We start from the raw sequence: 27154 nt of genomic DNA, 5'->3' as shown, positions 1-27154 counted from the left end.
GGCACCTGTAATCCCAGCTACTTGGGAGGCTGAGGCAGGAGAAGTGCTTGAACCTGGGAGGCAGAGGTTGCAGTGACCCTAGACTGTGCCACTGCCCTCCAGCCTGGGCAACAGAGCAAGACTGTCTCAAAAAAGGAAAACAAAAACAAAAAACTGACACTTTTGTTACCTAAGCCAGCTCTGTGTGAGCTGCCAACAGTTGGATAAGCTGCTGGTTAATGAAAGTTGTAAGTGGGAAGTTGGCAGGCCACTTATTTCCTGGAATAAAGAAGGGGATGCCTGCCCTGGATAAATGGTTATGCTCTGCCTTCAAACTCCAATGCCTGTAGACCCTCCCATTTAAGAGAAATGTCACCAGAGTTAAAAGAGTGCCTCCAGGAGGGTCCAGGGGAATTCCCAGGCTTGAGCTATGGTGGGGGTGTTGAGTGATGATGTGGGTTCCTCCTTTCTCATAAGCCTGATACAAAAAATTGCTGGTTAGATTGTGCAGGAACAGATGGGAAAGAATGAGGGCCTAACATGAGAAAGGGTGACAGGGTGGGGGGAAGATGGGAAATTGCCATGGAATCTAAGCTCAGTGAAGTTCTGACATGTCACTTGTACCCCAGTGGAAGCTCCAGAGTTAGCCATGACCCCAGTTCCTCTCTTGAAGATGATGTCCTGACTTGAGATAGAGAGATGGTATTTCACTAGGCAAACAGTATGCTACCCCCTCAGCTCACAGGAGTCACTTGCCCTTGAGTCAAGGAAGTAAACGAAATATCAAATGCTAACATTTGTTTCTCTGATTGAGACCCTCTCCAAAAGACATGAAATTCCTGCAAACTGGCAAATTGCCATAAAGGAAGTAATATTCAAACTACAGTCCGGTCTCTACTGTCTACAGATCAGAATGCTGGGTGAGTTTTTCTTCTCCAGGAGTCTTGGATTCTCAGTCTAGACAGTCACTGAGGTTGCTGTGACAGATAAGTTCAGGTCTCTTAGCTGGATAATGTGGGGGTGTCTAGAAATATGTTACTTGTTACTCTTTTCTTTTTTTTTGAAATGGGGTCTCACTCTGTCACCCAGGCTGGAGTGCAGTTGTGTAATCTCGGCTTGCTGTAACCTCCGCCTCCCAGGTTCAAGCGATCCTCCCACTTCAGCCTCCCAAGTAGCTGTGACTACAGGTATACACCACCATGCCCAGCTAATTTTTTTATATTTTTAATAGGGACAGGGTTTCGCCATGTTGGCCAGGGTGGTCTCAAATTCCTGGCCTCAAGTGATCCACTGCCTCAGCCTCCCAAAGTGCTGGAATTACAGGCATGAGCCACCACGCCTGTCCTGTTATTTCATTTTTAATCCCTTAAGTCTTGTCAATATGAAGTCACCAATGTCCTAGCTTAGTAGTCTAAACAGAATTTTTTTTTTTTCCCTGAGACTGAGTCTCACTTTGTCACCCAGGCTGGAGTGCAGTGGCATGATCTTGGCTCACTGCAACCTCTGCCTCCCAGGTTCAAGTGATTCTTCTGCCTCAGCCTCCCGAGTAGCTGGGATTACAGGCGCATGCCACCGCACCTGGCTAATTTTTTTTGGTTTTTTTTTTTAGATGGAGTCTCACTCCTGCCAGGCTGGAGTGCAGTGGCGCGATCTTGGCTCACTGCAACCTCCGACTCCTGGGTTCAAGTGATTCTTGTACCTCAGCCTCCCAAGTAGCTGGGGTTACAGGCACATGCCACCACACCCAGCTAATTTTTGTATTTTTAGTAGAGACAGGGTTTCACCATGTTAGCCAGGATGGTCTCGATTTCCTGACCTCATGAACTGCCCCGCTTAGCCTCCCAAAGTGCTGGAATTACAGGCATGAGCCACTGCACCCGGCTAATTTTTGTATTTTTAGTAGAGACTGGGCTTCACCATGTCAGCCAGGCCGATCTTCAATTCCTGACCTCAGGTGATCTGCTCGCCTTGGCCTCCCAAAGTGCTGGGATTACAGGCGTGAGCCACCATGCCCAGCCATGCTATGCCTTTTATATGAAAGAGATTCTCCAGTTAAAGAAGTTACTCAGATGTGGTGACCTTGAAAATGAGCCTCTCAGATCTCCAGCTGTGGGGAACATGATTGACCTCTGTTTCATCTGCTGAGCACCGAAATCTACAACTGCATTCATCCCAAGGATCCTCCTAGTCTTGACTAAGAGTGATAGGGCTACTGATGCAGGCCCATTTCTGGAAGACTCAGTGACAGGTAACTTTTGCATGAGGACTATCCTATGTCCTTGGCCAACTTTCTTTTTTTTTTTTTTGGAGACAGAGTTTTGGTCTTATCGCCCAGGCTGGAGATCTTGGCTCACTGCAGCCTCTGCCTTCTGGGTTCAAGTGATTCTCCTGCCTCAGCCTCCCGAGTAGCTGGGAATACAGGTATGCACCACAATGCCCAGATAATTTTTTGTGTGTTTTTAGTAGAGACGGGGTTTCTCCATGTTGGTCAGGCTGGTCTCGAACTCTCGACCTCAGGTGATCTGCCTGCCTCGGCCTCCCAAAGTGCTGGGATTACAGGCGTCAGCCACCGTGCCGGGTCTTGGCTGACTTTCGTAGAAATGAATTTCAGTTTAAGTTGAGTCTTAGATGTTTCCACCGAATCCTCCCGTCCTTCCTTCCCTCCCTCTGTACTTCACACAGTGTTGGACCTGCATCATGGTCACATGGCTCTCTCAGCCACCTCATTTTTCCTACAACTGTTGCCCCTAATAAATTTCTTGCATAGCTAATCCCCTTTTGTTGTCTGCTTCCTGGCAGACCTGGACTCACACAAGTAGTGCCAGGAGTGTTCCAAGAAAACAGGTGGTAAGACGGGGCTGACTAGGGCCCCAGAATAATAAAGACCCGGTGGCAATGTTTAAGTGCCAGAAGCCAGGAGACCACAATTACCACCATTACCAGCAAGATCAAAGGTGATGACCAAGGGCCAGATGCGGTGGCTCATACCTATAATTCTAGCACTTTGGGAGGCCAAGGCAGGAGGATCACTTGAGGTCAGGAGTTCAAGACCAGCCTGGCCAACATGGTAAAACCCTGTCTCTACTAAAAACACAAAAATTAGCTGGGTGTGGTGGCACGCGCCTGTAGTCCCAGCTATTCGAGAGGCTGAGGCAGGAGAATCTCTTGAACCCGGGAGGCAGAGGTTGCAGTGAGCCAAGATTGTGCCACTGCACTCCAGCCTGGGTGACAGAGCAAGACTCCATCTCAAAAAATAATAAGAAAATAGCGACCAAGGGGTCTTGACCAGCGGGGAGTATAGAGATGGTTAATAAAGGATAACATCACCCAAGACCAGCAAGGGAACTATTCAACATCTATAGCCAATAAGGTCCACAAGAATGGAGGAACAGGAGGCTAAGGGTGGTCATCCCCAATAAGTCATGCTCCTTTGGCCAGTTTCTAGAGCTGAGCCTTTTTTTTTTTGAGATGGAGTCTCACTCGGTCACCCAGGCTAGAGCGCAGAGGTGTGATCGTGGCTCACTGCAACCTCCACTTCCCAAGTTCAAGCAATTCTCCTGACTCACCCTCCTGAGTAGCTAGTACTACAGGCATGTTCCACCACACCCAGCTAATTTTCCTATTTTTAGTAGAGACGGGGTTTCACCATGTTGGCCAGGATGGTCTTAATCTCTTGACCTCATGATCCGCCCACCTCAGCCTCCCAAAGTGCTGGGATTACAGGTGTGAGCCACTGCGCCCTGCCCAATCTGAGCCAATTTTCAGATCCAGAATCCATTGATGAAAGTGGTGGCCAGGAGCCTAACACCAAAGACCCTACAACACCATGGCAGCCGTACCATGGCACAAGGGCCCTCAGGCCTTCCCCAGAGGAACTTGTGGCTACTTACCTGGGTGACTGTACATTGGCAAAAGGGAAGTAACCGAACATTTTCAAGACTATTGGACACAGACTTCAAGGTGAAATCGATCATTAGAGGCCAAAAACATCATTATAGCCCCCTGGCCTGTAGGGGTCAGGTAATAAATGGACTCCTGCCTAAAGTGGTAAGGTGTGGCTCTCAGCTCACTGGATGTGTGGACCCACCCAGAGATTTACATAGTCCCCAAATGTATAACTGGAAATGACCTGGAATAACCCCACATTGTATTTCTGGCCTGTGGGGCAGGGACTATCATGGGCAGGAAAGGCCAGATGTAAATCTGTGAAATTGCTCCCTACCCGTGGCTAAGATTGTACGTTAAAAACAATGTTCCAGGGCCAGGCTCAGTGGCTGTAATCCCAGCACTTTGGGAGGCCAAAGTGGGCAGATCACCTGAGGTCAGGAGTCCAAGATCAGCCTGGCCAACATGGTGAAACCCCCGTCTCTACTAAAAATACAAAAATTAGCTGGGCGTGGTGGCAGGCCCCTGTAATCCCAGCTACTCAGGAGGCTGAGGCAGGAGAATCGCTTGAACCCGGGTGGCACAGGTTGCAGTGAGCCGAGATCACACCATCGCACTCCAGCCTGGGGAACAAGAGCGAGACTTCATCTCAAAAAAAAAACAACAACAAAAAACAGTGTTCTGAGAGTACAGGTCTGAGGTGGAGGGAGTCATGGCAGGACAGGCGTTTAGAAAGTTTCTTCCACTCGGCCAGGTGCGGTGGCTCACGCCTGTAATCCCAGCACTTTGGGAGGCCGAGGCGGGCGGATCACAAGGTCAGGATATCGAGACCATCCTGGCTAACACGGTAAAACCCTGTCTCTACTAAAAATACAAAAAATTAGCCAAGCGTGGCAGCGTGTGCCTGTAGTCCCAGCTACTCGGGAGGCTGAGGCAGGAGGATGGCGTGAATCCGGGAGGTGGAGCTTGCAGTGAGCCGAGATCGCAGGACTGCACTCCAGCCTGGGCGACAGAGCGAGACTCTGTCTCAAAAAAAATAAATAAATAAAAAAGAAAGTTTCTTCCACTCTTTGAGCGAGTACTGGTTGAAAGGAGCGCTGCTGAAACTGTAACCAAAGGAGGCATTATGCTTCCAGAAAAATCTCAAGGAAAAGTATTGCAAGCAATAGTAGTCGCTGTTGGATCGGGTTATAAAGGAAAAGGTGGAGAGATTCAACCAGTTAGCATGAAAGTTGGAGATAAAGTTCTTCTCCCAGAATATGGAGGCACCAAAGTAATTCTAGATGACAAGAATTATTTCCTATTTAGAGATGGTGACATTCTTGGAAAGTACGTAGACTGAAATAAGACACTATTGAAAATGGCAGCAACATGAAGCTGCCCATTCCACTGAAGTTCTGAAATCTTTCTCAAAGTGCTGGGATTACAGGCGTGAGTCACCGCACCCAGCTGAAATCTTTCATCATGTAAATAATTTCCATCTCTCTCTCTTTTTTCTTTTTGTGACGGAGTCTTGCTCTGTCGCCCAGGCTGGAGTGCAGTGGCGCAATCTCGGCTCACTGCAGTCTCCACCTCCCGGGTTCACGCCGTTCTCCGTTGTGCCTCAGCCTCCCAAGTAGCTGGGACCACAGGTGCCTGCCACCACGCCCAGCTAATTTTTTGTATTTTTAGTAGAGACAGGGTTTCATCATGTTAGCCAGGATGGCCTCGATCTGCTGACCTCGTGATCCACCCACCTCGGCCTCCCAAAGTGCTGGGATTACAGGCGTAAGCCACCGCACCTGGCCTCCATATCTCTCTTTTATAATAAACTCATGATAACTAATGACAAAAAAAAAAAAGTTCCATTGGGAGGATGGGGATTGGTGAAGATTAGAGCCAGCATTAAAGACCTAAAGAATGCAAATGTGGTTCTGAAAGATGGTGGAGAGTGAAAACTTTTCCAAACTAGTGGAAATGCTGGCTGTGCTCTTAGTCATTCCACTTAGTATGTAAGATGAGAATATATACAGATTCCTGGACAAAGTCCAATGGCCTGGCCTGGAGTAGAGGCATGTGGATGAACATAAGGGAGTGAGTACAATATATAAAGATTTTTGTATCTCTTAATGCCCTCCAGAAAGCCTCCACCATAGAAGAGGCACTGAGCAACCAAGTAAGCAAAATGACACAGCCAATTCACATGAGCTAGCCTTTAGCTCCTCCTGACCCGACATGCTGGGCACGTGAACAGAGCAGCCATAGCAGCAGACATGCGAGTTCCATGTGAGCTCAGTAGCATGGACTCCCACTCACCAAGGTACATCCAGCTACTGCTGCCCCTGAATGTCCAACTTGTCAGCAACAGAGAGCAACACTGAGCCTTTTTTTTTTTTTTTTTTTTTTGGAGACAGAGTCTTGCTCTGTTGCCAGACTGGAGTGCCCTGGCGCAATCTCGGCTCACTGCAACCTCTGCCTCCTGGGTTCAAGTAATTCTCCTGCCTCAGCCTCCTGAGTAGCTGGGATTACAGGCGCAGGCCACCACGCCCAGCTAATTTTTGTATTTTTAGTAGAGACGGGGTTTCACCGTGTTGGCCAGGATGGTCTCGATCTCTTGACCTTGTGATCTGCCTGCCTTGGCCTCCCAAAGGGCTGGGATTACAGGCATGAGCCACGGCGCCCAGCCTGCAACACTGAGTCTTTGATAGGCACTGTTTTTTTTTTTTTTTAGACCGAGTCTCGCTCTGTTGCCCAGGCTGGAGTGCAGCGGCGTGATCTCTGCTCGGAGCTGCAACCTCCACCTCCTGGGTTCAAGCAGTTCTCCTGCCTCAGCCTCCGAGTAGCTGGGATTACATCCATGAGCCACTGCGCCTGACCCCCTTTTTTTTTAAATTTTTAAATTTTTTTATTTTTCTGAGACAGGATCTCACTCTCTCACCCAGGCTGGAGTGCAGTGGCATAATCTCAGCTCACTGCAACCTCCACTTGCCGCTTTCAAGTGATCTTCCTGCGTAAGCCTCCTGAGTAACTGGGACTATAGGGTTGCACCATTATGGCCAGCCAATTTTTGTATTTTTAGTAAAGGCCTGACCTCAGGTGATCCACCCGCCTCGGCCTCCCAAAGTGCTGGGATTACAGGTGTGAGCCACCATGCTTAGCAGGCCTTCATTTTGAATGCTTATTCCCACCTCCTTAGAATCTTGAACTAGTTATTAACGTCTGATTTTGGAACACTTAGAGTCCTCTTTTCATGGTTGCACTTGGGTGGCCGAAGCAGGCAATCACCTGAAGTCAGGAGTTCGAGACTAGCCTGGCCAACATGGTGAAATCTCTCTCTACTAAAAATACAAAAACTAGCTGGGCGTGGTGGCAGGCGCCTGTAATCCTAGTTACTTGGGGAGGCTGAGGCAGGAGAATCGCTTGAACCTGGGAGGCAGAGGTTGCAGAGCTGAGATCATGCCATTGCACAGCAGCCTGGGCAACAAGAGTGAAACACTCCATCTCAAATAATAATAATAATAATAATAATAATAATAATAATAAAAGAACAAATTCTCAACAGCCCAGGTGCAGGGCTGACACCTGTAATCCCAGCACTTTGGGAAGCTGAGGTGGAAGGATCACTTGAGCTTGGGAGGCTGAGGATGCAGTGAACATGATCATGCCATTATATTCTAGTCTGGGTGACAGAACAAGACCCTGTCTCAAAAACAAAAAAAAATACTAAAATTACAAAAAAAAATAATTAGCTGGGCGTGGTGGCACACACCAGTAATCCCAGCTACTTAGGAGGCTGAGGTGGGAAGACTGCTTGAGCCCAGGAGGTTGGGGCTGCAGTGAGCCACAATTATCATGCCACTGCACTCTAGCCTGGGTGACAGAGGGAGACCCCGTCTGAAAACAAACAAGGAAAATGCTCATGGCTGGGCCCGGTGGCTTATCCCTGTAATCCCAACACTTTGGGAGGCCAAGGTAGGTGGATCCCTTGAGGTCAGGAATTCAAGATCAGCATGGCCAACATGATGGAACCCCGTCTCTACTAAAAGTACAAAAACTAGTCGGTTGTGGTGGTGCACGCCTGTAATCCCAGCTACTTGGGAGGCTACGGCAGGAGAATCGCTTGGACCCAGGAGGCGGAGGTTGCAGTGAGCTGAGATCACAACACTGCACTCCAGCCTGGGTGGCAGAGCAAGACTCCGTCTCAAAAAAAAAAAAAAAAAGAAAATGTTCAACAGATACCTGCTTGATGAATAAATTAAGAAAGTGAGGATCAGGAAACAAAGGATACAATAAAGGGTAAAAAGAACTCCCCGTTTCTTGGCCGGGCACAGTGGCTCATGCCTGTAATCCTAGCACTTTGGGAGGCCGAGGAGGATGGATCACAAGGTCAAGAGATTGAGACTCTCCTGGCCAACATGGTGAAATCCCGTCTCTAAAAATACAAAAATTAGCTGGGCATGGTGGCGCACACTTGTAGTCCCATCTACTTGGGAGGCTGAGGCAAGAGAATTGCTTGAATCCCGGAGGCAGAGGTTGCAGTGAGCCGAGATCGCGCCACTGCACTTCAGCCTGGCGACAGTGTGACTCCTCTCAAAAAAAAAAGAAAAAAGAATTCCCCGTTTCTGATAGAGATAGTATATGTTATATTGAAAAGGCAATGAGACCAGAAGACCTGAGTTAAGGCAACTGTCTTCCCACGGGTTTGGGGGCTCGTGGCTTCCGTAAGGTCTACGCTTGCCTGACACAGCCTGAGCTGGCCAGGTTCCCAGATTTATCTGTTTCTTGCTTCTTGGTCACTGAGATTTCAAGATAGCCATGTGTACTCCTCCCTATCTCTGGAGGCAATCTGTGGCTGTGGTTTCCTCAGTTCAGGCTGAAAGATAAGTAACTGATGGCTTATCTAGGATTGTCAATTTCTAGTTAAACTGGCTTAAAATAATCTCCCACTTGTCTGAACACATGCAGACTCAGCATTGAAAATTAATGGAGGCCAGGCGCAGTACCTCACGCCTGTAATCCTAGCACTTTGGGAGGCTGAGGTGGGCAGATCACCTGAGGTTTGGGGTTCGAGACCAGCCTGGCCAACATGGCAAAACCCCGTAGCTACTAAAAATACAAAAATTAGCTGGGTGTGGTGGCACATGCCTGTAATCCCAGCTACTCGGAGGCTGAGGCAGGAGAACTGCTTGAACCCAGGAGGTGGAGGTGGCAGCTCCGAGCAGAGATCACGCCACTGCACTCCAGCCTGGGCAACAGAGTGAGATTCCGTCTCAAAAAAAAAAAAAAAAAAAAATTAACATACACTAGTGACATCTCAAGGACTTCTGGTGATGTGTCCAGCCTGCCTGACTGAAACTTACCTATGCCATGTGTTTGCTAATAAACATGGGGCTGCCTTAGTCAGTGCTCAAGGTTAGCAGCAGCCTCATGATCATTTTATGACAGTAGCAAAGGTGACTGTTGGTGGAGATGCCAACAAGCTCTCATTCCCCATGATAGAGGCCTGGGGTCAGCCACAGTGGGTAATTTGTACTCACAGAATATCTTCAGTCTCAGGAGCTCGTTTTGGGTTCCCTGAGCTCCTGACTTCTCAGGTTCTAGTTATGTCTAACCTGGTCTTGACTGCTCATTTGCGGGTCAGGACAGCAGAAGCTGTCTGTTTACTACAGTAGATGTAATTCGCATTTTTGGACACAATGACCAGTGGAGATTACACATCCCAAACTGCCCTCATTCCCCAACATGTGCATGGACAGAGTGGGATGAAAGTGCGCCGGGGTGGTGGGAAGCCCCAGGGGTTCTGGTGGCTAGACTAGCTGTCTACAGGATGGCAGAGTTCCTCTTGGGCAGCTCATTTAATCCCTCCACGCAGAACTGTTAACATCTCTGTGCCATTCTTCAGTTAAATGAGAACCTAACGCAGGCCTGATGCATGGCTCAGATTACACAGCGGATGTGAAGAGGCTTTGGGAACATATCCTCTCTCCTAAGGACAGGGAGGGGATGCTAGTGTGGGGTGCCTGCGATATTGCATGCAGGTCAATGAGAACAGTTACCGACACACAGACTTAACCCGAGTCCTCAAAGATGTGTTTTATTATTATTTTTTCATCCTTTAAACATGAATCTAAATGCTGGCTTAAAATCAGGATTCATGCACAAAGGGCTTCCCAGTTTATTAACAATACTGGCTGTGACTTTTTGAGTTCAGTGTTGTGGGCCAGGCACTTAAATTATTATTTCGAATCTTGTCAATGGTACTTTACATTTGAGCTCTTGCGTACCCTGCCAGAGCAAGGATTATAACCTTAATTTTTTTTCTTACCCCAGAACTTATGCTCTTAACCCTATTCAATGCTGTCTCTCTCTTTGGCTAAGAAAGACTTCTGAGGCAGATGGAAGGAAGGAAGGAAGGAGGGAGCGATACAAGGAGAGGCTTTCCGATTCCGTAATACACCTGGTTGTGCAAAGTTCACCTCTACATATAAAGTTTTTGTTTTCCAAGTCATTGAACCGGCGACATATTCTACCGGCCATTTTGGTTGTGGCAACCCCAATTCCCTTGATTTTTTTTTTTTTTTTTGTGACAGCAAAGGGAATTAGAGTAGGCCGCCCTGCCCGGGCTTTTTAAGAAACCCCAGCAACCCCCCCGGGTAAGGAGCGCCGCTCTCCCGCCCGCCGGTCCAGGGTGTGTGCGGTTTCCAGCACGGCCTCCTCCTTCGCCCCACTCTGGGTTCGCGGGTCGGCGCCGGCGGGGCGGGGCTCGGCAGGGCCACGCTGCTACGCCCAGCGTCTCCGCCCCCTCATTTAAATACGCGGCGCTTGCGAGTGCGTCGAGCTCGCCGCGGACTCAAGATGGCGGCGTGTGGACGTGTACGGAGGATGTTCCGCTTGTCGGCGGCGCTGCATCTGCTGCTGCTATTCGCGGCCGGGGCCGAGAAACTCCCCGGCCAGGGCGTCCACAGCCAGGGCCAGGGTCCCGGGGCCAACTTTGTGTCCTTCGTAGGGCAGGCCGGAGGCGGCGGCCCGGCGGGTCAGCAGCTGCCCCAGCTGCCTCAGTCATCGCAGCTCCAGCAGCAGCAGCAGCAGCAGCAACAGCAGCAGCAGCAACAGCAACAGCAACAGCAGCCTCAGCCGCCGCAGCCGCCTTTCCCGGCGGGTGGGCCTCCGGCCCGGCGGGGAGGAGCGGGGGCTGGTGGGGGCTGGAAGCTGGCGGAGGAAGAGTCCTGCAGGGAGGACGTGACCCGCGTGTGCCCTAAGCACACCTGGAGCAACAACCTGGCGGTGCTCGAGTGCCTGCAGGATGTGAGGGAGGTGAGGAGGTGGGACGAAGCCGGGAGGGCCAGGCCTGGTGCGGGCCCGAGGGTGTTGCCGGCCTTGGAAGCCGCTGCGCCGGTCGACTGCTTTCCTTGCTTCCTCTGTGCTGCACTCGCTCCTTCCCTCTTTGCTCCTCACTCCCAGGCGCTTTCAGGGAAAAGGATCCCACTCCCACTCCTTCTTTCCCCCGCCCTTATTTCCCTCCCTATTGCCGGGGTCTGGGACGAAAACCTGGGCTCCTGGCCGCAATCCGCCGAGGCCCAGAGCGTGTCTGTTCGCTCCTGTCTTTTGTTTAATGCTCTATGCAGAGTGTCTCCTCGCCGAAGATCAGTTTAGGATTTTGCCATCAGTTTCGACTAGGACAATTTGTGGCAAGCCATTTAAACATAAAAAAATGCCTGGCGTACTTAGGCTGTAAAGAATGATCTGTTTATTAGCAGTAGATGTTTGATCTGCTGTTTACTGCAGTAGATGTAATTCGCAAATCCATATTTTTGGTGCTGAAATTAATGTATGCTTTGTTTTCTTCACTTCCTTTGGTCAGTTTTATTGAACCCCATGTTTAAGCTGTTAACTCCCAGTGACTTGGCGCCCCAAAGCTGGAAAAGTTGGGGAAGCGTTTGAAGCTGTGTTTGTGACTGGGTTGTGGGATCTTGCCTTTCTGAGGTCTAAATGTGTTTTTAACAGTATCTCTTAATGAAATCTAGATTTGTCGTTGCTTGGTGTGATTCAGTTAAGTGACATTGGTAATTTATAATCAAGTGACATTGATAATTTATAATCTAGGTTTAATGCTGCAGACCATAATGACAATTCTCAAAGTTTGGGAGCAAATCTGACAGTAGTAACTTTTTCCAGTGGTGTAGGTATATAAAATTAGCCCTAAAGGTGGACAGATAGAATGAAGCTACCACTTGATACTGTTTTTAGTTTTTTTTTTTAATTTCAGATTTGTTTAAGGCGTTCAAGCTATAGCAAGACCACTTGCTTGTAGAAATTTGCTTCTCTTGGCATTTCCCCCCTTCATCTCGTGCTCCAGTATTCTATACAAAAGCAATTCAGATAGAGGAAAAGACATACATAAGCAGGAGACAGAAAGAAAGGAAGTTTCCAAAGCCCCTAGAAATGTGAGGCCTTACGTGAGTTCTTATCTTCAGCTTAACGACTAGGAGGATAGTCCTCTGGTAGATACAGCTAAGATTCCTAACTCTGTCGAACTTTTTGGAATTTTCTTTTCGCTCTTTGAGGACACATAATAGATGTCGTTTCATCACACTAGGATCCTAATACTGGTGACCAAACAATTATTAGTAGTTTGTGGTAGAAACAGCACATTATTAGGGAAAGTGGCAAAAAGTGGCCTATTCGAGGAGTGTATATATCCTTCATGTGTATTCCGGACATTTGGAAACCTCCACTTAAAGGAGGCAGTTTTATGCTCCAGAGGAGGAAAGGCGTCATATAAATTGGAAATGGGGGTTTTGGGGGGTTGGGGGGAGGTGGAGGGACCAAATTGCCAATTTAATGTTTTTTCCTCCAGTTTTTACATACAGAAATAATGAAGGAAGTGTACTGTGAACACCTGTGTGTATTCTTCAGGCGGTGGAGTTATTTTTAAACTTCTTTTCTTTTTTTTGAGTTGGAGTCTCACTCTGTCGCCAGGCTGGAGTGCAGTGGCTTGAACTCGGCTCACTGCAACCTCCACCTCCCGGCTTTAAGCAATTCTGCCTCAGCCACCTGAGTACCTGGGACTACAGGCGAGCGCCACCACGCCCAGCTAATTTTTGTATTTTTACTAGAGACAGGGTTTCACCATGTTGGCCAGGATGGTCTCGATCTCCTGACCTTGTGATCTGCCGGCCTCGGGCTCCCAAAGTGCTGAGATTACTGGTGTGAGCCACCGCCCCCACCCTATTTTCTTTTTCTTTAAAGACAGTGAAAGGAAATTTCATTCTGCTTAGTCTGGGAGTTAATTAAATCTGATCTATGTGTTTGAAAGAGCATAACTTAAAGAAGTAAACTAGTTAGGCACATTTGAAGAAACATGTATAGAATATGTTTTGTGTTTGCTGTTCAGTAAGTAGAACTATTTGATAGTGAAATAGATATATGTACTTTTCTGTCCCTTTGCATGCAAATGCAGGGAACATTTTCCTATCCGTGCCCATTATTGGAATTATGAAAAGGCAGAGCATATGAGTACAGTTGTTCCTTGGTATCACTGGAGGATGGTTCCAGGCCTCCTGCAGATATTGAAATCCGAGGACGCTCAAGTACCTTATACCGTATAAAATGGTGTCGTATTTCCATATCATCTGTGCACACCCTTGTCATCTTGTCATCTCTAAAATACTTGTGATACCTAGTACAGTGCCTACATATCACTTCATTCATGTGGATTCACTGTAGTACTTGGCATATGTCAAACTTAACTTTTGCTTTTTGGAACCTTATGGAACTTTTCTTTCTGAAAAAAAATTTTTATGATGGAGACAGGGTCTCACTCTGTCATCCAGGCTGGAGTGCAGTGGTGCAGTCATAGCTCACTGCAGCCTCAGTCTTCTGGGTTGGAGAGTTCACTGAAGCCTCCACCTTCCGGGTTCAAGTGATCTTCCCAGCTGGGCTTTCCAAAGTGCTGGGATTAGAGGTGTGAGATACTGTGCCTGGCCTTGGGATTCTTTTTTTTTTTTTTTTAACGCTCTCGGATGAGTCATGCTTTTAAAAAGGCCAAGTATATCATGGGTCCACTATGAAATAATAGATGTAATAGCCAGTAATGGTGTGTTAGTAGTCCTAGTTGTGTGTGTATAATTATTAGTAGTTCAAGTTATTTAAATAAAAACAAAAAATTAGAAAGTGTAAGGCAGAAAAGAAAAAATATTCCCTGGGCTGTTCTAGTAGGTGGAGTAATAATACCAAAGAAAGAGAAGATACTGTTGCCTAGTATGTGATAAGGAAGGCATGCTTGATGTTGTCAGTCATTTTAAAATACTTTACGTATTCTTGGTTGAAATGGCCAGTAGCACTTTTTTTTTTCCACTAGTGTCTTGTATTTCGAAGTTTCAGTTGGAGACCTTGGTTCCTTAGAAGTTTGTGGTGTTCAGCCGGGCGCGGTGGCTCGCACTTGAAATCCTAGCACTTTGGGAGGCTGAGGCAGGAGGATTGCTTGAGCTAGGAGTTCAGTACCAGCCTGGCAACATAGTGAGACACCGTCTCTAATAAAAGAAGTTTGTGATGTTCATAGATTAGATTTTCTTTTTTTTTTTTTTTTTTTTTGAGACGGAGTCTTATTCTGTTGCCAGGCTGGAGTGCAGTGGTGCGATCTCGGCTCACTGCAACCTCCGACTCCCTGGTTCAAGCAATTCTTCTGCCTCAGCGTCCCAATTAGCTGGGATTACAGGCACGCACCACCTCACCCAGCTAATTTTTGTATTTTTAGTAGAGACAGAGTTTCACCATGTTGGTCAGGATAGTCTTGATCTCCTGACCTCATGATCTGCCCACCTTGGTCTCCCAAAGTGCTGGGATTACAGTCATGAGCTGTTGCGCGTGGCTGCTGCTGCTGCTGTTGTTGTTGTTGTTGTTGTTGTTGTTGTTGTTGTTGTTTGAGACCAAGTCTTGCCCTGTTGCTCAGGGTGGAGTGCAGTGGCACAATCTTGGCTCACTGCAACCTCTGCCTCTTGGGTTCAAGTGATTCTCCTGTCTCAGCCTCCTCATCACCTTGGCCAGGCTGGTCTTGAACTCCTCACCTTAGGTGATCTGCCTGCCTCGGCCTCCCAAACTGCTGGATTACAGGCATGAGCCATTGTGCGTGCCCCATAGATTTTCTTACACAGAAGTAGAGAGAATAGGGTAATAAGTCCCCCGGTATACATCACCCAGCTTCAACTGTTCCCACCCTTTTTTTTTTTTGAGAGACAGAGTCTCACTCTGTCACCCAGGCTGGAGTGCAGGGGCACGATCTCGGCTCACTGCAACCTCAGCCTCCCGAGTTCAAGCGATTTTCCTGCTTCAGCCTCCCAAGTAGCTGGGACTACAGGCGTCCGCCACCACACCCGGCTAATTTTTGTATTTTTTAGTAGAAACAGGGTTTCACTATATTGGCCAGGCTAGTCTCGAACTCCTGACCTCGTGATCTGCCCGCCTCGGACTCCCAAAGTGCTGGGATCACAGGCGTGAGTCACCATGCCCGGCCCCGCCCTTTTATTTTTAGGGCACAGGGTTGGGAGGCTGGCATATTTAAAAGCAAATCCCAGATACTGTCATTTCAAATACTTCAAGCATGTCTGTGATAAATACTTTTTAAAAACTAGAAGGTTTTTTTTGTTTTTGTATTTAAATGTATAATGAAATCTTTCTTTTGCAAGTAATTCTGACACTAAAAAGAAAAACATAAATTCTTTCTTGCCACCTTTTCTTGATATATCAGTCTCAGATTATAAATTTGTAACCATGCTCTAAGCTTTGCACAGAGTGAATGCTTTGTAAATATTTAAATAAACTAATTTAGGTATTGAACAGGAATTAACATTTCAGTGTTGCAAACCATAAACCCCCTTTTAGACTCATAGGTAAATATTTTTGTACTCTGCTTTTAACCTTTCACTTAACTGTATACTTGAGATAGTGGACTACACCATCTCTATTGTCTCACTGTTGTTAATGACTGTCATTATCAACGATAATGATAATGAGGTGCTAGTGCTAGTGCTACTGTTATTCTTTTAGCAGAGAAATAGGCTCAAAGAGCTAAAGTAAGTTGTCTGATGTTATATCCTAAGTGGTAGAGCTGGTATTCAGCAAGTCCTTTTTGACTTAAAAGACCATACTCTTTCTAATGTACCATGGGTGGTTGTAGCTAAGGAAATTAGTCTGTGACTGTTGAGAATGCCATAGGTTTATAAATGTATGCTAAATGGGGCACAAGAACAACTGAGTTGTAACAGTGCATTGAAGTATTTGTAGATTTCTCAGGCAAATGCGTTATCACCCAACGCTAATTTAATTAGTCTGAGTGCATCATAAACCGAATTTCTGCTTTATGAAAAGAGTTTCAAATCCCCACTCACCTTAAGCAGGATTTGTACTAGAACACTGGAAGCATTTAGTTGTATTTCCTTGATATTTATATTGAATCCATGGAACATCACAAAAAGTGAACTGAGACTAGAGCTGTCAGTGCCATTAGCTAACAAATGACTGTAAGCAGTCATTTTCTCTCTCTCTGCTTCCTGATGTGTTAAATGAGTAGTTGGGGTATCCTTTTTTTTTGTTTTTTTTTTAATTTTAGGAGAGACAAGGTCTTGCCGGGTTGCCCAGGTTGGTCTCTAACTCCTGAGCTCAACCGACCCACCCTCCTCTGCCTCCCGGATGCTGAGGTTACAGGCGGAGCCACCACACCCTGCCCCTACAGTACGGTTTCTAAGATCTCTGCTGTCTAACTTATATGAGTCATTTCCTGTATATATTCCCTGGGTATGTATATATTGTAAAGTTTCTAGGATTATATATGTACCATATATATAATGGAACCTGATTCCATATTCATTCATGGAGGGAATCAGTGACAATGAATAATTCAAACAGCAATTAATCCAAACATTGTTTGGCTTTAGGATATATTATGATTGTTTTGTTTGAGCCAATATGGAATTTCCTCCTATGCTGTCTCTCTGGTTGGAAGCAATCTAACCACATAATCAAGTCATTATTGATCTTCTATTATACACCTATCATTGTGGAAGGACACTAGTACTTTAAGACACCACCATTGCTTGCAGTTGGTTTGATAAATGAGATTGTTGTGATCGAGAAGCGATTATATAAGAGAGTGTTAATCACTTGATGTCATACAGATAGTAAATTATTTTAGGGCAGTGAAATAACACAAAATTAGGATTTAGATTTGGGTGGAACCCAGCTCTGCTATTCTTAGCTTGAAATTTCTGTCAGTGTTTTTTTTTTTTTTTTTTTTTTTGAGGTGGAATCTCTCTCAGTCGCCCAGATTGGAGTGCAATGGCGTATTCTTGGCTCACTGCAACCTCTGCCTCCTGGGTTCAAGTGATTTTCCTGCCTCAGCCTCCCGAGTAGCTGGGACTGCAGACATGCGCTACCATACCCGGCTAATTTTTGTATTTTTAGTAAAACGGGGGTTTCGCCACACTGGCCAGGCTGGTCTTGAACCTCTGACCTCAAGTGATCTGCCTGTCTTGGCCTCCCAAAGTGCTAGGATTACAGGTGTAAACCACTGCACCCGGCCTCTTTTCTTAAGCAAGGACTGTCTACTTTAGCTTTGTCCTTGTTCTTTTTTTTCTTTGAAAGTCTTACTCTATCTCCCAGGCTGGCTGGAGTGCAGTGGCATGATCATGGCTCACTGCAACCTCAAACTCCTGGGCTCAAGCTCTCCTCCCACTTCAGCCTCCCGAGTAGTTGGGACTATAGGTACACAACACCACTTAGCCTTGTTCTAAGCGGAAATATACGTGAACTCATGAATTTGATGTGGTAGGTATACTTCTCTAATATATATGAAACTAAATATATGACTATAAAATATACAGTACCAACACATACCACCTGAAATCATCTTGCATATTACCAATAGCACATGCTTCAGAAAGCACTAACACTGGATTATCTTTCTCTGTTGTTTTTTTGTTTTGTTTTGCTTTTGGTTAAGACGGAGTCTCGCACTGTCACCCAGGCTGGAGTGCAGTGGCGCAATCTCACCTCACTGCAACCTTTGTCTCCTGTATTCAAGCGATTCTCCTGGCTCCACCTCTCTAGTAGCAGGGATTACAGGCACCAGCCACCATGCCTGGCTAATTTTTTTTTGTTTTTTTTTTTTTGAGACAGAGTCTAGCTCTGTCACCCAGGCTGGAGTACAGTGGTGCGATCTCGGCTCACTGCAAGCTCCGCCTCCCGGGTTCACGCCATTCTCCTGCCTCAGCCTCCCGAGTAGCTGGGACTACAGGTGCCCACCACCATGCCCGGCTAATTTTTTGTATTTTTAGTAGAGATGGTGTTTCACCATGTTGGCCAGGATGGTCTCGATCTCCTGACCTCGTGATCCGCCCACCTCGGCCTCCGAAAGTGCTGAGATGACAGGCGTGAGCCACTGTGTCCGGCCGAGGCCTGGCTAAGTTTTGTATTTTTAGTAGAGACGGGTTTTCACCATGTTGGCCAGGCTGGTCTTGAACTCCTGACCTCAGGTAATCCCACCCGCCTTGGCCTCCCAAAGTGGTGGGATTACAGGCGTGAGCCACCGCTGCTGGCCTTGGATTATCTCTTAAGATTCTTCCAGCTCTGGTGCTTTGTGATTTTGTGATCTGTGGGAATACAAAACGTGTGCAAGAGAGTCGTAGCACAGGTGGAAAGGGGAGATGCTTTGGGGAATTATTAAAGGGGCTGTATTGACTGAAATAGAGAACTTGAAAATGTTTCCAGTCCAGGTCATGAAGGGTCGTATATTCACCTCTAGCTGGTTCTCCAAGTAAAGTCCAGAAATGGGATGTTTTTATCCCTACCTCAGATAAAAATATTGCAGCAGATAATTGAGAATTACCTGTAAAGTAGCATTGTCATTTATGGCAAATACTTTTTAAGAAATCTCTTGATGAGAATGCTTTACAGTATATAGTTGCTTAATAATTCATTGTTCTGTAGAAGGAAATAAAATACTTGAACAGTCCAAAAGATGAAATGCTGTATTTCTCTTTTGTGCATTTCTCTTAATGTGTTCAAAACAAATTTACTCGGGAACAATAACAAAAATCTCCTCTTTATATAAGTTTTATATATATATATTTTTATATATTTGTTGTTGTTGTTTTGAGGTGGAGTTTCGCTCTTGCTCAGGCTGGAGTGAAGTGGAATGATCTCGACTCACTGCAACCTCCACCTCTCGGGTTCAAGCCATTCTCCTGCCTCAGCCTCCCGAGTAGCTGGGATTATAGGCACTTGCCAGCACACCCGGCTAATTTTTGTAGAGACGAGGTTTCACCATGTTGACCAGGGTGGTCTTAAACTCCTGACCTCAGGCAGTCCACCCACCTCAATCTCCCAAAGTGTTGGGATTACAGACGTGAGCCACCACGCCCGGCCTTATTTATATATTTTTAAAAGCAGCAATTAAAATGGCTTATAGGCTATCATGTAAATTAATTTTTCTTCTTTCTTTTTTCTTTTTTCTTTTTTTTTTTTTGAGACGGAGTCTCATTCTGTCGCCAAGCTAGAGTGCAGTGGCGTGATCTCGGCTCACCGCAACCTCCACCTCCTGGGTTCAAGTGATTCTCCTTCCTCAGCCTCCCGAGTAGCTGGGACTACAGGTGCCCGCCACCACGCCCGGCTAATTTTTTGTGTTTTTAGTAGAGACGGGGTTTCACCATTTTGGCCAGGATGGTCTTGATCTCTTGACCTCGTGATCCGCCCGCCTTGGCCTCCCAAAGTGCTGGGATTACAGGCGTGAGCCACCGCGCCCGACCAATTTTTCTTCTTTCAGCAAACATTTATTGAAACCTGTGTGCAAGACACTGCTTAGTGTTCAAGTATACTACTGCTACTTATAATGGTTAGCATTTACTGAGGGTTTTCTGTGTGCCCTGTCCTGAGGGACTGGATGCTTTCTAGGTGTTATCTCATTTAATCTTATGAGAGATGTTTTATTATTATCATTCTTATTGATTTTGTTTGTTTGATTTTGTTTTCGAGACAGAGTCTTGCTCTGACGCCCAGGCTGGAGTGCAGTGGTGTGATCTCAGCTCACTGTAATCTCTGCCTCCCGGGTTCAAGCGATTCTCCTGCCTCAGCCTCCTGAGTAGCTAGGACTACAGGTACACACCACCATGTCCAGCTAATGTCCAGCACTCTGTCACCCAGGCTGGAGTGCAGTGGTGCGATCTCAGCTCACTGCAAGCTCCACCTCCCGGGTTCACGCCATTCTCCTGCTTCAGCCTCCCGAGTAGCTGGGACTACAGGCGCCCGCCACCGTGCCCGGCTAATTTTTTGTATTTTTTAGTAGAGATGGGATTTCACTGTGTTAGTCAGGATGGTCTCAATCTCCTGACCTCGTTATCTGCCCGCTTCGGCCTCCCAAAGTGTTGGGATTACAGGCGTGAGCCACTGCGCCCGGCTAATTTTTGTTTTTTTAGTAGAGGCAGGATTTCGCCATGTTGGCCAGGCTGGTCTTGAACTCCTGACCTCAGGTGATCTGCTTGCACCACCATCTATCACCGGAGCTTTTTTTTTCTTTTTTCTTTCTTTTTTTTTTTTTTTTTGAGATGGAGTCTCACTCTGTTGTCCAGGCTGGAGGGCAGTGGCATGATGTCAGCTCACTGCAACCTCCGCCTCCCTGGTTCAAGCGATTCTCCTGCCTCAGCCTCCTGAGTAGCTGGGACTATAGGCGCACCCCACCACGCCCAGGTAATTTTTGTATTTTTACTAGAGACGGGGTTTCGCCATGTTGGACATGCTGGTCTTGATCTCTTGACCTGGTGATCCTCCCGCCTCGGCCTCCCAAAGTGCTGGGATTACAGGCGTGAGCCACTGTGCCTGGTGAGTTTTGTTTTGGGTTTTTTTTTTTTTTTTTGAGACGAGGTCTCACTCTGTTGCCCAGGCTGCAGTGCAGTGGCATGATCATGATTCACTGCAGCCTCTGCCTCCCGAGCACGAGTGATCATCCCACCTCAGCCTCCTGAGTATCTCCTCCTTAGTAGTAACCATACTCGGTTAATTTTAAAAGTTGTTTTTTTTTTTGTAGAGGTGAGGTCTCACTCTGTTGTCCAGGCTGGTCTCCAACTCCTGAGTTCAAGCAGTCCTCCTGCCTTGGCCTCCCAGAGTGCTGGAATTATAGGCATGTGCCACTGTACCCAGCCTATTACATCCTATTATTTTTAGTGAGAAAACTGATTCTAAATAGCTTGCCTCAGGGCTTGTAAGTAGTGGAATCAAGATTTGAAAACAAGTCAGTCCAGCTGTGTGATAGCTCATTTTCCCCCCTGTCCCTAAGGCATAAGTAACCTAGGACTGCACTGTCTACTGTGGTAGTCATCAGCCACGTGCAGCTAGTGAACAGTTGAAACATGGCCTGTTTGAATTGAGATGTGATGTAAGTATAAAATACACATTTGATTTTGAAGATTTAGTACCAAAAGGATGTATAATATCACAATAATTTTTTTTTTGAGGTGGAGTCTCTTGTGGCCCAGGCTGGAGTGCAATGGCACGATCTTGGCTCACTGCAACCTCTGTCTCCCGAGTTCAAGCAATTCTTCTGCCTCAGCTTCCCGAGTAGCTGGGTTTACAGGCACACGCCACCACTTCTGGCTAATTTTTGTATTTTTAGTAGAGAAGGGGTTTGACCATGTTGGCCAGGCTTGTCTCGAACTGCTGACCTCAGGTGATCCACCTGCCTTAGCCCCCCAAAGTGCTGGGATTACAGGCATTAGCAACCGCGCCCAGCCCACAATAATTTTTTTTTCTTTTTTTGAGACAGACTCTCGCTCTGTTGCCCAGGCTGGAGTGCAGTGGCATGATCTCAAAATATGTACACTTTGAAGGGGTAAATCCTCTGGGTAAAGGAATTAAGTTCTGCCAAATTTGGAATACTGCCTATCAAAGGAAAACTCCACTTTCACGTATAAGGGGCAACCTCTGCCTCTCAGGTTCGAGCAATTCTCCTGCCTCAGCCTCCCGAGTGGCTGGGATTACGGGCATGTGGCACCATGGCCGGCAAATTTTATATTTTTAATAGAGATGCGGTTTCGCCATGTTGGCCAGGCTGATCTCGAACTCCTGACCTCAGGTGATCCACCCGCCTCGGCCTCCCAAAGTGCTGGGATTACAAGCGTGAGCCACTGTACCTGGCTCAATAATTTTTATATTGTTTATGTCTTAAAAAAATTTCGATATATTGGGTTAAATAATAAATTACAAAATCAATTTTACTTTTTAAAAATAAATGACTACTAGAAAACATAAAATTATGTATGTGTCTCACATACTTATGAATAGCACTGATCTAGAAGAAAAAGATATCTTTACTGAAAACCATAATACAAGTTTTAAAGTAATAAGTGTCATAAGAGAAGAATAAATTAAATGCTGTAGGCGTACAGTAGAGGAAATGGTTGGGAGAATCAGGAAAAAAAGCCCTTCAGTACTTTCTTTTTTGAGACGGAGTCTTTCTCTGTCGCCCAGGTGGGAGTGCAATGGCGCCATCTTGGCTCACTGCAAGCTCTGCCTCCTGGGTTCATGCCATTCTCCTGCCTCAGCCTCCAGAGTAGCTGGGACTACAGGCGCCCGCCACCACGACCGGCTAATTTTTTGTATGTTTAGTAGAGACATGGTTTCAACGTGTTAGCCAGGATGGTCTCGATCTCCTGACCTTGTGATCTGCCTGCCTCGGCCTCCCAAAGTGCTGGGATTACAGGCGTGAGCCACCGCACCCAGAGCCCTTCAGTACTTTTTAATTCTTCTTAAATTGGTGGTTCGTGTTAATTAAATTATTATTATTATTTTTTGAGACGGATTCTTGCTCTGTTGCCCAGGCTGGATTGCAGTGGCGCGATCTCCGCTCACTGCAAGCTCCGCCTTCCGGGTTCATGCCGTTCTCCTGCGTCAGCCTCCTGAGTAGCTGGGACTACAGGCGTCTGCCACCACGCCGAGCTAATTTTTTGTATTTTTAGTAGAGACGAGGTTTCACTGTGTTAGCCAGGATGGTCTTGATCTCCTGACCTCGTGATCTGCCCGCCTCTGCCTCCCAAAGTGTTGGGATTACAGGCGTGAGCCACCGTGCCGGCCTTAAATCAACATGGTTTGATTTGATAGGCAGTATTCCAAATTTGGCAGAACTTAATTCCTTTACCCAGAGGTTTTACCGCTTCAAAGTGTACACATTTTGAGATCATGCCACTGCCCTCCAGCCTGGGCAACAGAGTGAGAGTCTGTCTCAAAAACAAAACAAAACAAAAGCCTCCTAATCTTGTTTATGAGTAGATTTCATCTTCCGAATGCCTAATTTATGAGTTGTAAGGGGTGCTTCAGCTCCTTCCACTTGAGAACAATACTCCGATAAAACTGGAGGTCAGTTAGTGACTCATCTTATTTTGGTTGCCTTAGATAGATTTGAAACTTAAGAAAGGATCCTAAGTGATGGTCCTCAGAACTGTGCCAGTACTACCCTTTGTATCTGCATTAAAATAGAGTGTGAAGGAACAAGGAGTGTGGACTGGAATCTAAAAACAGTGACTTAAGAGAACCAGGCATCTGTAGTCATTCAGCTTTAATAATTTTACTGAAATCAGAAAGTTTTGTTTGACTGAATGTGTGATATTTACAGGACCTGTACATTTTCCTGTTAAAGGCTTGAATAACACCTATAATTCTTGGTAGGGTCAATCATATTAAAAATGGGTGCTGACTTGAATCCTGGATCTATACACTTGTAAAATAAAACAAATTCTTAAAATAATTTTGTGTTTCTTTAAAAAATAAACGTGATAGGCTGGGCGCGGTGGCTCACACCTGTAATCCTAGCACTTTGGGAGGCTGAGGTGGGCAGATCACCTGAGGTCAGGGGTTTGAGACCAGCCTAGCTAACATGTCGAAATCCCGTCTCTCCTACCAATACAAAAATTAGCCAGACATGGTGGCGCATGCCTGTAACCCCAGCTACTCAGGAGGCTGAGGCAGGAGAATTGCTTGAACCTGGGAGGCGGAGGTTGCAGTGAGCCAAGATCGTGCCATTGAACTCTAGCCTGGGCAACAGTGAGACTCTGTCTCAAAAAAATGACAACAACAAAAAAATAAAAATGTTATACTTATTTAAAATCATAAGCATGATAAACAACGAAGTGAAATGGTAGATGAGTAAAATTAACCAGGAGAATAGGAATATAAGTTCTAAATCAATTGAAATACAAGTTTTAAACAAATGACAGCAAAAGAAATTATGTTAAAAATGCTCTGGTACCTGGCCGGGTGTGGTGGCTCACACCTGTAATCCCAGCAGTTTGCGAGGCCGAGGCGGGCAGATCACCTGAGGTCAGGAATTTGAGACCAGCCTGGCCAACGTGGTGAAACCGCGTCTCTACTAAAAATACAAAAATTAGCCAGGCATGGTGACACATGCCTGTAATCCCAGCTACTCAGGAGGCTGAGGCAGGAGAATCGCTTGAACCTGGGAGGTGGAGGTTGCAGTGAGGCGAGATCGCGTTATTGCACTCCAGCCTGGGTGACAAGAGTGAAATTCTGTCTCCAAAAAAAAAAAAAAAAAAAAAGCTCTGGTACTTCACTTGTAATTTAAGTGTAAACTATAAAGACTGCCCTGCAAGTCATTTAACAGAACTCTCAAAATTCTTGCACTGGCCATATCAGCTCTGTAATGTGATAAACAGCAGGAAGTGGACAGTAACTTCAACGATGCAGAAAGGGGTGTAATGGAGAATTTTAATCATTGACAAACGTCATGCCATCTGTTAATTAGTGCCATTGTCTGAGTCCATTTTGTGTTGCTATAACAGAATACCCAAGACTGGGTAATATATAAAGAAATATTTATTTGGCTCATGGTTCTGGAGGTTGGGAAGTCCAAGATTGAGAGGCCATATCTGGTGAGGGCCAGCTTGCTGCATCATCCCATGGCAGAATGTGGAAGGGCAAGAGAATGCAAGAGGGAGGGTGGGCTTGCGCAAGGAATGTGCGGAACTCATCCTTTTATCAGAACCCCACTCCCAGGATCACGGAGATAAGGGCATTAATCCATTCATGAGGCCAGTGCTCTCTGACCTAGTGAGCTCTTAAAGGTCCCATCTCTCAACACTTGTATTGGGAATTAAGTTTCCAACACATGAACTTTGGGGGACATATTCAAACGATAGCAGCCATTTGCTGAGGACACACCTATTATATATGAAATAAAATAAGAAGAGAGAAGGTCCTATAGTCATGTGAAGCTTGTGATGAGAGGAAAAGCATTGTGGTAAATGGAAAAATAGAATGGGCTTTGGAGCTGCAGTCCTGGATTCAAACCCTAGCTCACTTACCAGTTATTATGATGTTGGGCAGATTAATCTCTCAGACCTTCAGTTTTCTTATTTATAAATGGTATTCCCTTTCCCCTTTGTTGTTGTAGGTGAGATCATTCGAGATAATGCTTTTTGTTTGCTGCCTTAAGAGAAGTGTGAAATAAACTGGAATGCTTCACACCCTTCATATAATCCTTCCAGAGCTTCTTCCATAAAGCTTTGGAATAAGGTCAAGAACATTTATATAAACAGTCCGGGTGCAGTGGCTCTCAGCACTTTGGGAGGCCAAGGCGGGTGGATCACCTGAGGTCAGGAATTCAAGAACAGCCTGGGCAACATGGAGGAAACCCTGTCTCTACTAAAAATACAAAAATCAGCAAGGTGTGGTGGCTTGTGCCCATAATCCCAGCTACTCAGGAGGCTGAGGCAGGAGAATTGCTTGAACCCAGGGGGTGGAGTTTGCAGTGAGCCAAGATCGCTCTATTGCACTCCAACCTGGATGACAGAGCAAGACTCCATCTCAATCAATCAATCAATCAGTAAATAAATTACAGAAGGCCAGGCACAGTGGCCCACGGCCCAGCAGTTTAGGAGGCCAAGGTGGCAGATTGCATAAGCCAGAAGTTTGAGACCAGTTTGGCAATATGGTGAGAGCCCAACTCTACATACCTACATACATGCATGGTATTTAAATGTGTACACTATGAAGGGGTAAATCCTCTGGGTAAAGGAATTATGTTCTGCCAAATTTGGAATACTGCCTATCAAAGGAAAACTGCTCCCACGTATAAGGGGAAAAAGAATAGTTCAGAAGACTACTTTTTTTCCCTGTATAAAACCAGATAAATTCAAAGATAACTGAAATTTTTCTGAAAGATGGTGACTTTTCAGAGAGAAAGTAATATGTAAGGCCTTTTGCTCTCGTATTTCCCAGGTTGGAACATTTCTCTGGCCTGTGAAACAGTCTGTGATACTAAGATATAAATACTAAACTTAGCCATACATTAAGGACAGCGCAAAAAATTTTTGGTTTGTAAGTCTTCTTTTTTTTTCGAGACAGAGTCTTGCTCTGTCTCCCAGGCTGGAGTGCAGTGGCGCCATCTCGGCTCACTGCAAGCTCCGCCTCCCAGGTTCAGGCCATTCTCCTGCCTCAGCCTCCCACGTAGCTGGGACTGCGGGCACCCGCCACCACGCCGAGCTATTTTTTTTTATTTTTAGTAGAGATGGGATTTCACCGTGTTAGCCAGGATGGTTTCGATCTCCTGACCTTGTGATCCACCTGCCTCAGCCTCCCAAAGTGCTGGGATTACAGGCATGAGCCACTGTGGGGCCTTTTTTTTTTTTTTTTTTGAGATGGAGTCTTGCTTTGTCACCCAGGCTGGAGTGCAGTGGCACGATCTTGGCTCACTGCAGCCTCCGCCTCCCGGGTTCAAGTGATTCTTCTGCCTCAGCCTCCCGAGTAGCTGGGACTACAGGTGCATGCCAAGACACCCAGCTAATTTTTGTATTTTTAGTAGAGACGGGGTTTCACCATGTTGGCTAGGCTGGTCTCAAACTCCTGACCTGGTGATCCGCCCACCTTGGCCTCCCAAAGTGCTGGGATTACAGGTGTGAGCCACGGCATCCGGCCCTGTAAGTCTTCTTTCAGAAGTAACTAGGCAGCAGAGTTTTGAAATAGTTGAAAATCCACAACTTCATTTTCATATTTTTATATTTTATTTATTTATTTTTTTAACAAGAAAGGCCCTCCTTTGACACAATTTCATTTTAAAACTCTGAGTTTGGTAGGTTTGTTAGAACCTGACTATTATGTGTATTGATAACAGCTTTTAGTGTGTCTGGTGGTGGTGATGCTTTCCTTTTTTTTTTTTTGAGACAGTTTCACTCTTGTTGCCCAGGCTGGAGTACAGTGGTGTGATCACGGCTCACTGCAGCCTCTGCCTCCCAGGTTCAAGCGATTCTCCTGCCTC

At 46.2% G+C, this 27154-nt stretch overlaps 1 protein-coding gene across 1 annotated transcript in view; it reads left to right on the top strand.

The window, feature by feature from the left end:
* Positions 1-10366: 10366 nt before the first annotated feature.
* Positions 10367-27154, top strand: part of GLG1 (golgi glycoprotein 1) — a 152868-nt gene continuing 136080 nt past the window's right edge. The window contains exon 1 of the mRNA XM_031002968.3: positions 10367-11157. Within this exon, the coding sequence (XP_030858828.1) occupies positions 10699-11157 (459 nt within the window). The 5' untranslated portion in view covers positions 10367-10698. The remainder of the gene's footprint in view (positions 11158-27154) is intronic.

The sequence above is a fragment of the Gorilla gorilla genome, chromosome 18 (assembly GCF_029281585.2).
Source record: "Gorilla gorilla gorilla isolate KB3781 chromosome 18, NHGRI_mGorGor1-v2.1_pri, whole genome shotgun sequence".
Lineage (NCBI taxonomy): Eukaryota > Metazoa > Chordata > Mammalia > Primates > Hominidae > Gorilla > Gorilla gorilla.
Note: the sequence above shows the minus strand (reverse complement) of the source record. Positions and strands in the feature narration are given on the sequence as shown.